The sequence below is a fragment of the Bufo bufo genome, chromosome 1 (genome assembly GCF_905171765.1).
Source record: "Bufo bufo chromosome 1, aBufBuf1.1, whole genome shotgun sequence".
NCBI lineage: Eukaryota > Metazoa > Chordata > Amphibia > Anura > Bufonidae > Bufo > Bufo bufo.
The window spans coordinates 305,089,837-305,104,376 of record NC_053389.1 but is presented as its reverse complement, the minus strand read 5'-3'; the positions used below and the strand labels follow the sequence as shown (position 1 = coordinate 305,104,376).

The 14,540-nt window shown below is 43.6% G+C and overlaps 1 protein-coding gene across 5 annotated transcripts in view; it reads left to right on the top strand.

Annotated features, from left to right (window-relative positions):
* The first annotated feature begins 771 nt into the window (after window positions 1-771).
* Window positions 772-14,540, top strand: part of PCDH1 (protocadherin 1) — a 206,625-nt gene continuing 192,856 nt past the window's right edge. For all 5 annotated transcript variants that reach the window (XM_040441029.1, XM_040441072.1, XM_040441021.1 and 2 more), the window contains exon 1: window positions 772-1,080. In XM_040441029.1, coding sequence (XP_040296963.1) covers window positions 1,038-1,080 — 43 coding nt within the window. In that variant the 5' untranslated portion in view covers window positions 772-1,037. The remainder of the gene's footprint in view (window positions 1,081-14,540) is intronic.

Sequence of the window (14,540 nt, the reverse complement as noted above, 5' to 3'; positions counted from 1 at the left end):
GCAGAAGTTTCTGCAACTAAAAATAAGTTCCAGTCATCTGAACAGAGATTTTTTGGCAGCAAAACACGTGGATTTCTGCCAACCCTGTTCAGATGCAGGGGACAGTCGCAGAAATGTCTGCAACAAATGTGCTGTGTGTGAATCCCCCCCGAAGCTGATGGTGGAAGATGCGGGTGATGCGGCTGTGCCACAATCCCGCTACAAAATCCACAACATTTCACCTTCTAGATTAAAAAGGGGCGAAATCCACAGCGCAGGGTGAATTCCACTCCGGCATGTGAATGAGGTCTTGTAAAATCTCGGCCGGTTTTGTCGGTGCGGATTTTTCGCCTACAATTCCGCAGCGGAAAATCCACAACCCTGTGTGAAGATCCGACATTGGGGGACCGTCTGGCTGCCTGTATACACACAGTGACCAGATTTACTCACATTTGATCGTCTACCACGAATTACCCTATAAATCCTGCTCCATTATTGTGTTCACGGCGGCGCTCACCGCACATAATATCGCTGCAGTACATCACTCTGTGTGAATGGTAACCGATAACCATCTGTCTACTCTCACTGTATATGAGATCACACCCTTAAATATTGCAATGAGTGATTTTTTTATTTTTTTTTCTCTGAGAATCACAGTCTGTCTGCCCCCCCCTCCAACAAAGTAGTGAGGGAGGGGGAGGAGCTGCTCCCCCTCCCCATTTGGAGAGTTGAGGCATGCAACAAGCACACAGGAGCAGCAGCTTTGCATTGGAGAGACACAAGGACTGGATGCTGAGTGCTGCTGGTGTGATAAGAATCAGCAGCTCCTCCCCCCGTATAGAGACAGTGGAGGCAGAGAGGAGAGCTCTCCGCTCATACACGTCCAGACACACACCGGGACGGAGCTGCGCTACCGCTGCGGGACTACTACCCCCAGTCCGGGGACTACTGCTCGCCCAACTTCTCACCCCCTTACTGGGAGGGCGGCTGTGATTTCCAGCGCTCCTTTCTCTGGGACTTGCCCGTGTGGATGTGACAGAGACCTGGGAAGAGCAGCGATGAGGAGTCGGGAAGAAGAAGGTGGAGGAGGCTGGGTGCCAGGTAAGAAGCCCCCAGGAACCCTTACTCATTGAGTTGGCATAGCTTCAGGAACCCCAACATGTGTGGGGGGGGCGATGTTACCCAGCAGAACCCTAAGCTGTTCTAGGGCGTCAACCCCATGAGACTCGGGTGGGGTGTGCGTTCAACCATGTAGAGCCAAAGCTGGGGTAGATACCCCTCAAAAATGGAGTGAGATGTGGATGTTAGCAGCTTCCAGGGATGGGGAAAAGTGATGCTCCTGACATAGAACCCTAGGAAATCCAAGTGGAGATGGGCAAGCCTCAGAGCTGATTACTTACTGGTGTGTAACCCTTTCCCTGCTGTCCAGGGTGATCATGAGGGATCCAGACCTGAGGATCAGTGATGGGGGAAGCCCGCAGAGCTTTGCTGTGCTCAGAGCCCATCTCCCTAGAAGATGGGAGATTTAGTGCACCTGTGTATGGAGATTCCCAGGACCGAGGAATCTGGAAAGTAGACTACTCCCTGGCAAGTAATGGAAATCGTGGAGTGAGAAGAACGCACAGATTGCGTTAATTCATCAGTCCCAGTTGGAGAGATCTCATACTCCTGGGCAACTAGGGTCAGTTTCATAGAAAGCCAATGTATGTATCAGTATGGCATGGTGGGGAGGAGAACATACAAACTCCATGTAGATGGAGTTGCGTCTAAAGCTAAGCATGCTGTTGCTCAACATGCATGTCCTAGCTAGCGGTATGGAAGCTCTGAAGGAAGGGGGTCCTTGTGGACACTCGGGGGAGAAGCTATTCTAGAGAAACATGTAAGGAAGCTAACCGCTGCCTATAGATGTCCATATAGCACTGTGTTATGGAGAAACCTGTGGGCTTCTAGGTAGGAGTAGAAATAGCTGAGGGTGTCAGTATAGAGAGAGAATGCTTGTGTCAGTCAATAGAAGGTCTACAGACGGGCAGGATGTATAATGGTGGGTGGGGGGCTCACTACGTATATAGCCGGGACGTAGAGCGTTATCCTGCCTGAGCTCCTCACTCCTGGTGGTGGAGAACCCAGCTTCACATTCATTACCAGATACTTTACAGAGAAGCCTGCAGGTGTCCTATGAGCACTGATCCAGCTGGGCTCGCCTGAGTGGGACCCTGGAATATGTATACGCAATCGATTCCCCTCGCTATGTCGAAGTGAAAGCCCACCACCATCCATATTTCACCCTTCTGATGGCAAGGCAACTTTTTTTTTCTTATATCCACCCCCCCCCCCCCCCCCTTCTCCTCTTCGGCACTATCCGTTTCATGGACAAGCTGCTGTGTAATATCAGATGTTTTATGCCTTTCTCTCGGTATTTAAGACAATCCTTGCATTCCCCACCGTCATCTTGGCCAAGGGACTTATTTAATCAGCGAACGCCATTAAAATAAGCCAGTCTGGCTGTAATAAACCGCTCCTATGACTTGGCACTTAAGAGAAGGCATCCGATCTATAAAAGGTAATGAATATGTGGACATGGCACAAACCTGTGAATTAAAGGGTCACTGAATGTCTATGGACAGTGAGCGGCGGCGCTCCCTCCACCTCCCATAAAAAAGTGCAGCAGTAGTTCGTTTTTTTTTTTTTTAAATGGAGCCTGGCTTCTTGCCCTTAAGGGTTAATCTAGGCATATTGAGAAATGTTATTGGATTAGGGCAATAAAAGCCTAATGGGGTCAATCCCCGGCTTACTGCAAGAATGGGCACCTCTTATCCCATTATAACTGCAGTCCTGTTCCTATACCGATAGGTCATGTAGCTTTTTTTTGTGCTGACCACTTGAGTTCTATTCAGCACCTTTTTTTTTGTGCTTGGCGTTTGTCGTTTTTGTGTAGCTTATGGGAAATCTTTGCTCTTTAACCCCAAGTATTGCTGAGGAGTGCACTACACGACGCCAGGTCACGTTGCCTTAAAATGCCCGTCTCTTACACTGCATGGGCATGGGAAGAGATTGGTGTGTTGGCTGTCGCTGCGGTCAGTGGCACAGGTCGCACCTTCTTGTGTACGTACACAATACCATACATCTTCTCTGGGCACGGTGTCACAGCTCCTCTTGGGTTTTTTAATGAATGCCTGGCTCTCAGCTGTAGATCTGGCAATCCCCTCTGCCTATCGCCCAATCTCCTGCGCCCGTCCTAGGAAATGAGATGCTGAGGATCAGGCTTGCTGTGTTTTGCGAGCCGTGCCAGGCGCTGAGGACTGAATGTTTTAGTATTCCTTTTTGATGGTAATATTTGGCGGTGTTGTGTATGTAGATGTTTACTGAACACAATGCAGGAGAGGACTGCGCAGCGCAGCAAGTATTGATTTGACTAGATCTTTTTTTTTTTTCCCCTAAATGAACCACACAGATTTAACACTTAAGGTGCTTAACACCAAGCCGATCCAGGCGCCGTAAGAATTCGTAAGCCCTTTTTTGCTCTTTTTATGCTGCAGTTGGGATTAGTTTTTAATAGTCGGCTAGAAGGGCGTCTGGAACAAATTACACTTATTCAGGGTGGGGAATGACGGAGCCCTTGACCAAATTGTGGCGGATAATGCCCGTCCTTTTCGTCTTGCAGTTTGTACTTGTGCTCGGCGGCAGTAAAAGTCAGACCGTATTAGAGAGGCTGGCTGATCGGGACATGCCAATTGTAGTCTGTCTGCCACAGAGGATTACTCGCTGTAGGGATATAGGTCCTTGTCCATATAGTATACATGGCTGCGTAATCTACTATGCCGCCCGTCACCCCGCACACGTAGGGATAACGGGCTTGGATTTTTAAGTAAATTAGGCATTTTCACATTGCTGACGTGAGTGGGGATGACTCTCGGCCAGCATCGGTGACGGAGAGCCACGTACCACTTGTTGTGTCAATGTGAACCACAGAGTATCAGACTATAGAAGGGGTTAAACCGTACCACTTTTAACCCTATCTCGCCGTCCGGTGAGACGGTCCATCTGCGGCAGACTTCGCTGGCTATATTGTGGAGATCGGCGAGGCCAGGCCGTATCTATAGGGGCATCTATAAGTATCCGTCTGGAGCATAAGAGCGGCTGCTGCGTTGATGAATGCTCTTTGAAGCTGTGTAATTTTTTTCCCCTTCGTCATCCACTATTTCATGATCTGCGGGTGTTTTTTTTTTCCCCTATGTGTGATGCCAGAAGGCAGTCAGCAGCACAGTATGGAGAATCTCATAAAAATGAAGCGTGATTATGTATGTAATTGAACGGTGTTAATGTACTGTTATAATGGATGTCAGGAACTGACTTCCTATAACGCAGTTGTGGAAGCTGAAGATTTTTTATTTTTTTTATTTTTCCACTCTCCCCTACTGAATCATACAGATTTATAGATCGCTCCTTCAATATACTGGGAGAGGCAAGCCCCGTAAAAATGGTATTCCTGTGTTACATGAAGAAATATATGGGATTGGGGGGAGCAGGGCATCAGATGAATGGTTTTCTTCTCCTTTTTTTATTTATCCCCCCCCCCCCCCCCCCCCGGTTGCTTCTCTTGTCCAGTCCATTCTATGCTGTTTTATGCCATTTTATATAGTATTCCATTTTCCCTATACATCGCGGGCGTACCCTGTGTATCTGTTCTCCTGTCTCGCAGCCCATGGCAGATACACTGTATGATCATCTTCATCAGCTGCATGATCCGAAATATTAGAGTGCCTTGCTGTATTGTTACCGAGGACCCGGCTGATCTATTCAGAGCTGTCATTTAAGCATTATGCCTAGCCAGTAATAGCATATTTTCCAACGCAGAAATCTGCCTGTGTGCTTTCAGTCGCAAGGGCTGACATTTGGAAATATTTCTCCGATAGCCTTTTGTAGTATTGGTAGTTTCTGCTCCACTCTGGGTGAGACGCTTAGCGTCGTATGACTGTTTGCATTGTAATCTGATGCTTATTTGCTATCTCTCTAGAAAGTCGGAGGCTGCTATCTGTTGTCATCCAAATTGTAATAAAACAGCCCGCAGAATAATTCAGTGGTTTTTAGTCATATTAGGTATTTTAACTCCTTATCCTAGTTATTTTCAAAAAAAAATTCCGTTTTGCTTTCGCTACCGTAGATTGTACAGGAATGGAGCAAAGCTGTTTCAGAGACATGTGAGTTTATAATTACCAGATGGTGATTATTTTTTCCCTTTTCACTCTGCCTGTGGTTGTGGGGTATCCTGCATTGTCTCTAACAGCCACTGGAGGCAGTGTAGAGTCATTGAACAGGTGGGCAGCAGGCTCGTCTATATACTGTACACAACCATACACCTATATAATCTGGGTCTTCCTTGCCCGTAAATGAAGTGAGGCGCATCCTTTCAACCCGTTCTCCGAGTTTAATGTACACGCTTTTAGTGGCGCATATTAAGCATGCAATAATTCTTCCAGGTTCTGTCTCGCAATCCGATTACATTTGCAAGTGATCACGCAGACGACAACCTTTTCGGCATTTATGGGGATGAACGTCAAGCGTTGTAAAACTGTAGCCGTTTGACCATTTTAAAAACAGATGTTTGCTGAGAGCTGAACGTAAATGAGAGGTGAGAAATCCCATAAAATGTGCATTTCGAATAAGCGATGGGGAATGCTGATTTAACTCTCTTATCCCCAGAAGCGACAGGTTCATGTTGTACATGTAGAGTCTCTGCCAACACAGCTACGAGATAGATCTTATAAAATACATTACAGTTCTGTAATATAATAAGGAACCTACAATGGCGTCATAGTAAATGCAGCAGACGCTCATGCCCTATACTGGTCGGTTGGGTGTTCTCTAGGAGGTGTCGAATTTACCACCGCACACTGTGCAAATGTGTCGGGTTAGTACAAATCTATTCTTCCTGTTTTCCTAAGGCCAATGACTCCCTGCTGGACCAAAAGGTATGGCTGTCCTAAATAACAGATGGGCTGGCTATTAGGTGGTCTTACACTGACGTGACATCTTCAACTGTTTGATGATATAGTCCACAGCTGAAGACCCTTTCCGGAGACAAGTTGTCAAGAATCTATCACTGAAACAAATGTTATCTGAGATTGGCTCGGTGAAACACTTATCATTTGTAATGGTTTTATAGGAAATAGGTTGACTGGTTTTTATCGCGTTTTCTATGTTTTACCCGAAGGAAGAAAATCATAATTGTGTAACCAAACCTTTTTAAATATTTCACTTTCTGGGGCATCATATTTGTTGAACAAATTCGATTTGAGTTTGTAGATTTATCTTCTGGACTTAGTTTGGCGTAATGTTCAAGAACTATATGTTCTGGTGAGTTCCCTTTGGCGCCTAGACTTGACTTGGCTCCAAAGCTTTACAAATTACTTTTGACTCCTGGTGACCATGTGAATTGTATTTCTTCAAACACCTTATCTTCTGTTTTGGGTTTAAAGACTTTTCTTTGGCATGTCCATGATTTCTGAAGTATCATCTCTGGATCTTGTTGTCCTTCATCACCTTCTGTTTTCCACAATAAGTGTCTTTACAAATCGTTGGTTAGTCTCATGTGTCAAAGATAAGATAAAGCTTCCAACTGGTCAATTCCGCTCATAATTTGTTGGATGTTCCTCCCAATTTAGATTGTGCACACTGAAAAAATTGCTAATATTGATTTGGAAAATGAGCGTTTTGTAGGTCATTTGTGTCGAGCTTCATTATATAATGATTGTTTGGCTTTTCTACCTCCCAGCCTCTGTGTTGACCATATTTCTAGTCTGTGGAATACACGTTATATTTTTGCTTGCTAACCGACCCCATGTATGTACAAGCTGTGACCTGCAATCAAACCAGGATCTCTTGTGCTGAGGAACCTATGTTGATGCCTCAGAATAGGAGATGCCTTTAGGCAGCCGATGTGCTTGAAGTGTCAGGTGTAACTAAAGGGCTATTTTAACACTTTGATGAATGCCTGTAAAATCGGAATGAGTTATGGATATAATGGACTTTCGATCTTTTTATTTTTTTTTTGTATATTTAGCTGAAGTTTCAGAGATTATAATCCTTTTTGAGGCTTTGATAGACTTTTCTGCGGGGTTGGTTGTAATGTATTCCAGCTTTTTCCTTATTTTAAAAGGAACATGTTGACAGTAGTATGAGCTTTTGGTGTAGAACATGTTGGGTACTATGTGAAGCGACTGCAGCCTACAGTATATTGCTTGACATGGTTTCAAGCATGTTGGCTCTTAAGTTTAATGTTTATTGTACGTTATTACTCAAACAGTTGCCCTTGTTTCCTGCCATTGAATGATGTGGCTTTAGTGGGAAGAAAGAGTTGATGGGTGCTAATCCTAGACAATGGAATTTGATGAGTTGAGAGATTATGGATTTGGAGAAATAAATGTCTACAGTTATGTTTCTGCTGGCATAATGACCATACGTATTCATGTGATATGGCTTGTTATATGTTGTTGCTGCTGCAATGATCTTTTTACTAGGCGCCAGAAGCAATGAAAGAACCCCCCCCCCCCCCCCCCCCCCACCACAACCTTGCTAATGAATGAGTTGTATTGAACACCTTGAAAAATGAAGCATCTGTCACACATGTAAGGCCGGATTCACATCAGTTTAGTTTTCTGTTCTTCTGATCCATCAGAAGAGCAGAAAAATGATCAAAAAAACAGATCCTGTATTTTAAGCATCCGTGATGCACATTTTAGCCATTTCCATCTTGGATCCCTTATTTTAGAGGGGGAAAAAATACTTTGAAGGACTTTTTTTTTTCTTTTTTTTTTTCGTCTAAAATAACAGATCTCAGGCTGAAATTGCTAAAATGGATGCAAAATGTGCATAACTGAGTGTAATGGATGCTTAAAATACAGGATCCGTCAGAAGAACAGAAAACTAAATGGTGATGTGCTCTCAGCCATAATGGAGCATGGAACATCCATGTACCCCTTTATTTGTAGGCTTGTCTTTCCACTGTTCAAAAATAAAAGGCAGAATGATCCTAGTATCTATTACTTGCTTCTCAAGCACAAACCATTAGAGTATATCTAATTTTAATGTTGGCTGTATATTTCTTCCATATCTGCAACCAGAAACCCTTTGATAACCTGAATTGGTTTGGTGGGCATGTTGGTTGCTTTTTGTGTCCACTTAAAAAGGACCTTTGCCTTCCGCTATGCATATGTGGTGGCACCTTCCCCACAGCGACCTCTTTGACTCGAGTGCATTAGTTAATGCAGTATATACCACAGAGTGGCGCATGTACAAATGTAGCTATTCTGTGACCACTATCCAGTTCTGTACGTTCACAGGGAAGTAGGAGACCATGGCGTATTGATCAGGAGCGTATAGAAGCTGGTCACTGCAAAACAGTGGTCTCTGGGGCTATACAGCGAGAGAGACTTTGTAAGACGTTACCATAGAAACAGAGCCTTGCTTTGACGCTAGGTGGAGAGCCTGTCAACATATTGGCATCAAAGTGGTTAACCCGTCTTCGTCAGAAACCACAATTCACAATGCTGCATTACGGTGTGGAAGTAACCAGTTATTTTCTCTTATTGTGTTTTATATGGTTTCTTATGGATTTATTTCTGCCCCTACCTTCCTCTTTATAATATGAAATTCTTTTCTGTAGAAATAGCTGCTGTACGTAGTATAATGTATCCTCGAGCGGCCATACGCATCAGATGTATGTCTGCCGAATCCGCAGCTTTTTGGTAGGACTGGCCAACAGTCTAATATCTATGGATGCTTCCAGATTGCCCATGATGGATTTGGCCAACCCCGATTCCCCCTAAAACCGGTTGTCTTTGACTATTTCTCTTTTTAAACAAAACAGTTGATGTGAAAAGCAAAGTTTTCGGCTGTAAAATGTCTGGATCAATTTTACTATTGTATATTATTTTTTTTTATTTTTTTTATCTGTAATGATCAATACTTCTACTTCCTTTAACATAGTATTTTTAGAAGGTGTTGGAAGACATTGGTTGCGGTCCGCAGCTATAAAAAATTTTACGTACGTTCTTCCAATTGAAAATGAAACCTTCAATTGCTGGTTTTTAACTCTTGTTGCTATAACCTTTTAGTGATGACCGCAGCGAATGATGGTGTAAGGACTAAACACAGCTAGCTCTATTAGATGGCTACACTTAAAGGGGTTGTCTCGCTTATCATGTAGATAATGTTATATAAGGCACTTACTATGTATTGTGATTGTCCATATTGCCTCCTTTGCTGGTGTCATTAATTTACATTATACACTGATCGTACCCAAGGGTTATGGCCACCCCATAATCTAGTAGCGGTGGTTATAGGCAAAAGTGGTGGCCTGTGCACACACCCAGTCCTTGTCACCAGAGGCTGATGCGTTAGTTTTTTTCTATAGTGTGCAAGCACGGCCACCTCTGCTGAATAAAAGGACAACTAACCATTTATTTTCTGGTGTTGTATTTATATGGCTTCTTGATTTATTTGTGCTCCTACCTTTCTATTTATAATGTAAATTACTGTATCTTGAAAAATTCTTTGCCCTAGTAATAGCTGCTGTATAATGTATCCTTGACCTTGACTGGCCATAACACTGCTCGTTTCCAGGTGTTAGGACCACCCTGCCACACAGCAGCAGTGGCCGTGCTTGCACAGTCCCTGTCACCAGAGAGACTTTTCCTATAGTGTGCATGCACGGCCACCACTGATGGATTACAGGGTGGTCATAACCCCTGGATACGAGCAGACTGTAGTGTATAATGTGATGGGAAAAACGAATCAAGCCAGCAAATGGCTTCTATTAAGGCCTAGTTCACACAAACGTGTTTTTTTATGTTCTGTATACGCAACCATTCATTTCAATGGTTCCGCAAAAAACCAATGTGTTCCGTATGCATTCAGTTTCCGTATTTCCGTTGTTCCGTTGAAAGATAGAACATGTCCTATATTGGGCTGCAAATCACGTTCCGTGGCTCCATTAAAGTCAATGGTTCCGCAAAGAAAGGAACACATACGGAAATGCATCCGTATGTCTTCTGTATCTGTTCCGTTTTTGCTGAACCATCTATTGAAAATGTTATGCCCAGCCCAATTTTTTCTATGTAATTACTGTATACTGTATATGCCAAACGGAACAGGAACGGAAACACAACGGAACTCAAAAACAGAACAACGGATCCGTGAAAAATGGACCACAAAAAACTATAAAAGCTATACGTTCGTGTGAACTAGGCCTAACTGTCTACATGGAAAAGGGTATTTGCTGAAGTGACACAACCTCTTTAATATTCTGTCTATAGTTGAATTGTATTACTGAACTGTCTAACTTCTAGTTGCAGAACCTCCTCAGTACCCGACTGGTAGTGGTAGATCGTCATCCAGATGACTTTATTTTGGACATAAAATGAACCATTTCTTTTTTTTTTTTTTTGTGCAAATAACATTTAAAAAGTCAGAATTCTTAAGTTTGCAAATGTTTTGCCCTTTTTGAGTATGGGGTTGATACATTTTCCCCACTGTCTAAGGCTAGGTCTACACGACGACAATTTTTATAATGGTAGTCTATGGAGTTGCACTGCAACATGCGACATACTGCAACGCGACAGTCGCAAAAAATCCATATGAGATGGATTCTTCTGCGACTGTCGCGTTGCAGTATGTCGCATGTTGCAGTGCGGCACCATAAACTACCATTATAAAAATTGTCGCGCGACAAAATGTTGCAGTGTAGTTGTGCCCTATCTGTCGTGCGACAAATGTCGTCATGTAGACCTAGCCTAAGTCTACTTTCACACTGGCGTTTTGACTTTGTTTGTGAGATCCGTTTAGGGCTCTCTCACAAGCGGTCCAAAACGGATCAGTTTGCATTCTGAATGGAAAAGGATCCGCTCCTAATGCATCAGTTTGCCTCCATTCCGCTTTGGAGACTGACACCAAAACGCTGCTTGCAGCGTCATGGTGTCTGTTTGACGAAACTGAGCCAAACGGATCCGTCCTGACACACGATATAAGTCAATGGAGACGGATCTGTTTTCTATGACACAATCTGGCACAATAGAAAACGGTGTTCAAGACGGATCCATCTTGGCTATGTTAAAGATAATACAAACGGATCCGTTCTGAACGGATGCAGACGGCTGTATTATCGGTGCGGATCCGTCTATGACTGATCCGCACCAAATGCGAGTGTGAAAGTAGCCTTAAAGAGGTTGTTCAGGATCAACAAAACATAAAAATTAATTCTCGATTGTCTCGGCCTGTTTGCAACTTTTGGGACCTTTTTTGTTTTCTTAGCCTTGTTCTTATCTAGTAATAGGCCTGTAGACAATGAATAGACTGTTACAACGGTCATAGTCCTCCTTCCCGGAGCTGTTTCAAGGTGGACTTGTGACTCCTGGAATTAACGCAGTTGAGACAGTCCAGCTTGAAGGTGAGTGACTGATCCTGGAATCCCAGTCAGTGACCCCCGCTTTTATTATCATGTACTGAAGATCAGACCTTTCACCCTCACCCGTCCATTACATGCTATTCAGCAGGCGTCTGTTATTTCCCAAGAATGTAATCCTCTGTTGAGTAAACTTCTGATAAGTGCTAATACTGGGAGCGGAGTCTGGCTTTGTTTAAATGCCTATATGGCTTATGGCTATTGACAGGCATCAGTATATTGTGCTGCTCATGTAGACGCCCAGTTGTTATACTCCCTCCGGATTGTACCTCCTGTCTGGCAGGAGCTGTGTTCTTTCATAATGTAGGACCCAAAATCTCAATATGAGATGGCTGAAAAAAAGCTTACAAAAGAGTCTTTTTGTGTTTTGTTTCTTCTACATTAATAATAATTGGAATTGATTTTAAATATTTTTTTTTTTTTGTTAAAATGGGTTAATCTTCTTGTGTGTTGAGTGAAGTCTTGCTTCCATTATGTATTAAAGCTGCTGTTAGCAAATTGGTTCCCTTGTAATCCGCCTACATATCTGAAGGAGCAGTGAGTTTAGTTTTTAGAACTGGTTGGAAATCGCTATGAAGCATTGATGAGAGTGCCATTAGTCCCCTGAAATAATGTGGGCATAGCTGATCAGTTGTAATATTCCCCTACAGCATTACACAATTTCCACTTAAATCAATGGTCCGTGTAATACTTCTCATGTCCTCCAGAGAGGCGTTCTTTGTTGCCACTCTTCCCCAGCAAATTGATGGCGTTCGCTAGGGGTCCATGCTCAGAATACCCTTGTAATTTATTTTTTTAAGGCTACTTTCACATCTGCACTCTCCCTTTCTGCTATTGAGATCAGTCATAGGATCTCTATAACTGGGAAAAACGCTTCCTTTTTTTGTCTCCATTCATTGTCAATGGGGACAAAACTGAACGGAGTACACCAGAATGCATTCTGTTCCGTTTGATTGCGTCCACATCGCAGACAGAATAATGCGATGTGGTGCGGAGCAAGACAGATCCGTCCTTACACACAATGTAAGTCAATAGGGACGGATCAGTTTTCTGACACAATAGAAAACTGGTCCGTCCACCCATTGACTTTCAATGGTGTTCATGAGGGATCAGTCATGACGGATGCAGGCGGTTGTATTATGACCGAATAATTTTTGCTAATCCATGATGGGTCCAGCAAAAACGCTAGTGTGAAAGTAGCCGAAATTCTTTTCTAAGCTAGTCATTCTTTAGTCATTTCTTTTAGGCTGCCCATAGATCATAGTCAGCTAGATCTTCAGTCTTCAACATACAGATGGCCCTTTGTGTTGGCCAGATAAGCAAGTTAAATTGATGGTGAGTGTTGGTCAAAAGTCACAAAATGTCAGGGGGTTGTTTGTCAGTCACCATCATTGTGAGACTGGTGTTGGTGCTTGGCACAAATCCTCAGACCAAAATCTTGTGCTTATTCATCGGACTGTTATTTTTCCCAACTTCCCCATAAGCGTGCTTGGTCAAACATCCATTATTTCCATAGATAGAAATATGCAACTGCCAGCAAAGAGTGCATTCACATAGATGCAGACTACTGGAGTTCACCGTATCCAGCATAGCTAGACACTACCAGATTTCCATTGGTACGATGGGATCTGAAGTAGATGTAGTGGTATTTGTCTGGCCAAAAGCCAACATTTATGCCTGAAAGCAGCTGGATTCCTGTCAGATGCCATTATAGTCGAAGGTGATTGAGCGGTGCGTGGCAGCGTCCAGCTATGCCGGATACGGTGAACTCCAGTTGTCTACTCTTCTGCCAGAACACACTACCGGAGTGTAGTGAACCTGGCCTCCTCTTCCATCATGCTTGATCTTTCTCTCCCGGACATGTGCTGCGGTGGCAGTGTCAGGCCAGCCCTATACACATTAGAGGTAAGGCTGATCTTGCCAATATTGTTGGGTTTGGACAAGTTATCTAATCTGTATAGGCATTAGGCACTTTGAATATCAGGCATATATTACGTATATTCTGGCTAATTTGGGTTTGTATAGGAAAGCACAATCAGTACACGACTGTCAAACCATTGAGGGTTAGATGTTCTGGCTCCATTAAGTTTTCCCAAAATGGTACAAGTAGGGATGAGCGAACTTCTGTTTTCAAATTCGGCGTACTAGGTTCGGGTTATCTAAGAATTCCGTTATAGATTTCACTCCCGCGCACCGCAACTTATGGTCCGCGATGGCATAACCCGTAACTGAATTCTTGGATAACCCGAACCTTGTACACCGAACTTGAAAACAGAAGTTTCCTTATCCCTAGATATAAGTTAAGTAGAGATTGAAGATTGGCAAGAATACAAAAAATTGATGGGAAGCAGAACCAACTTCCCTGTTGGCCTTTTCTAAGAAAGTTTAGAAGCGCTGACTGCATTGCCAAAGGTCAGCGCTGTCAGCCAGATGCACTATTCCTCTACCTGTCATCAAAAATTACTAGGTCCATTTTGACAGTTGAAAGGCTGTGCGGTTCTGGATGTTGGTCGAGAAGTATTTGTATTTGAGTATTTTCAGTGGTCTCATTGTAGAAGCCATTTCTCTTTAGACATCTGGCTGTTCATCAGTAAAAAAGGGCTCTGTTCACATTGGGGCAGAATTATTATTAACAAATGTGGCAGAATTCTGGTGCAGTGTGCTACAAAGCAGGCACACATGCCTCAAACCCTATTTACTTGTTTTTTTTACACTTATGCCTCCTAATGGGAAAGGGCATGGCTTAAAATGTGATAGTGCGCCAAAAAAGGGGGACATTTACTAACCTTTTTACGCTACTTTTGTGGTGTAACTAGGTTGCACCTTTTGTCGCACACAATTTGTGCAGCAAAATGTGCAACACTTCCCTCTTCAGACCAGTTTTCAGAAGGGGAGGGGAGGCACCGCAAGCCCACCACATTTATCTTCTTGCCAGTTTTCTGGCATGAAGAAAGACCTAACTCTGTGGCAGATAGGAGGCTGGTGTAGATTTAAGTGTGTCGCACAGCCGGAAGATGTGCCAAATATGAGAAGCGTGCAGCTCTACATAAATCCCATCCTCTAGCAGCACAGAGGGAATCAGGACTGACATACAATACGCCCA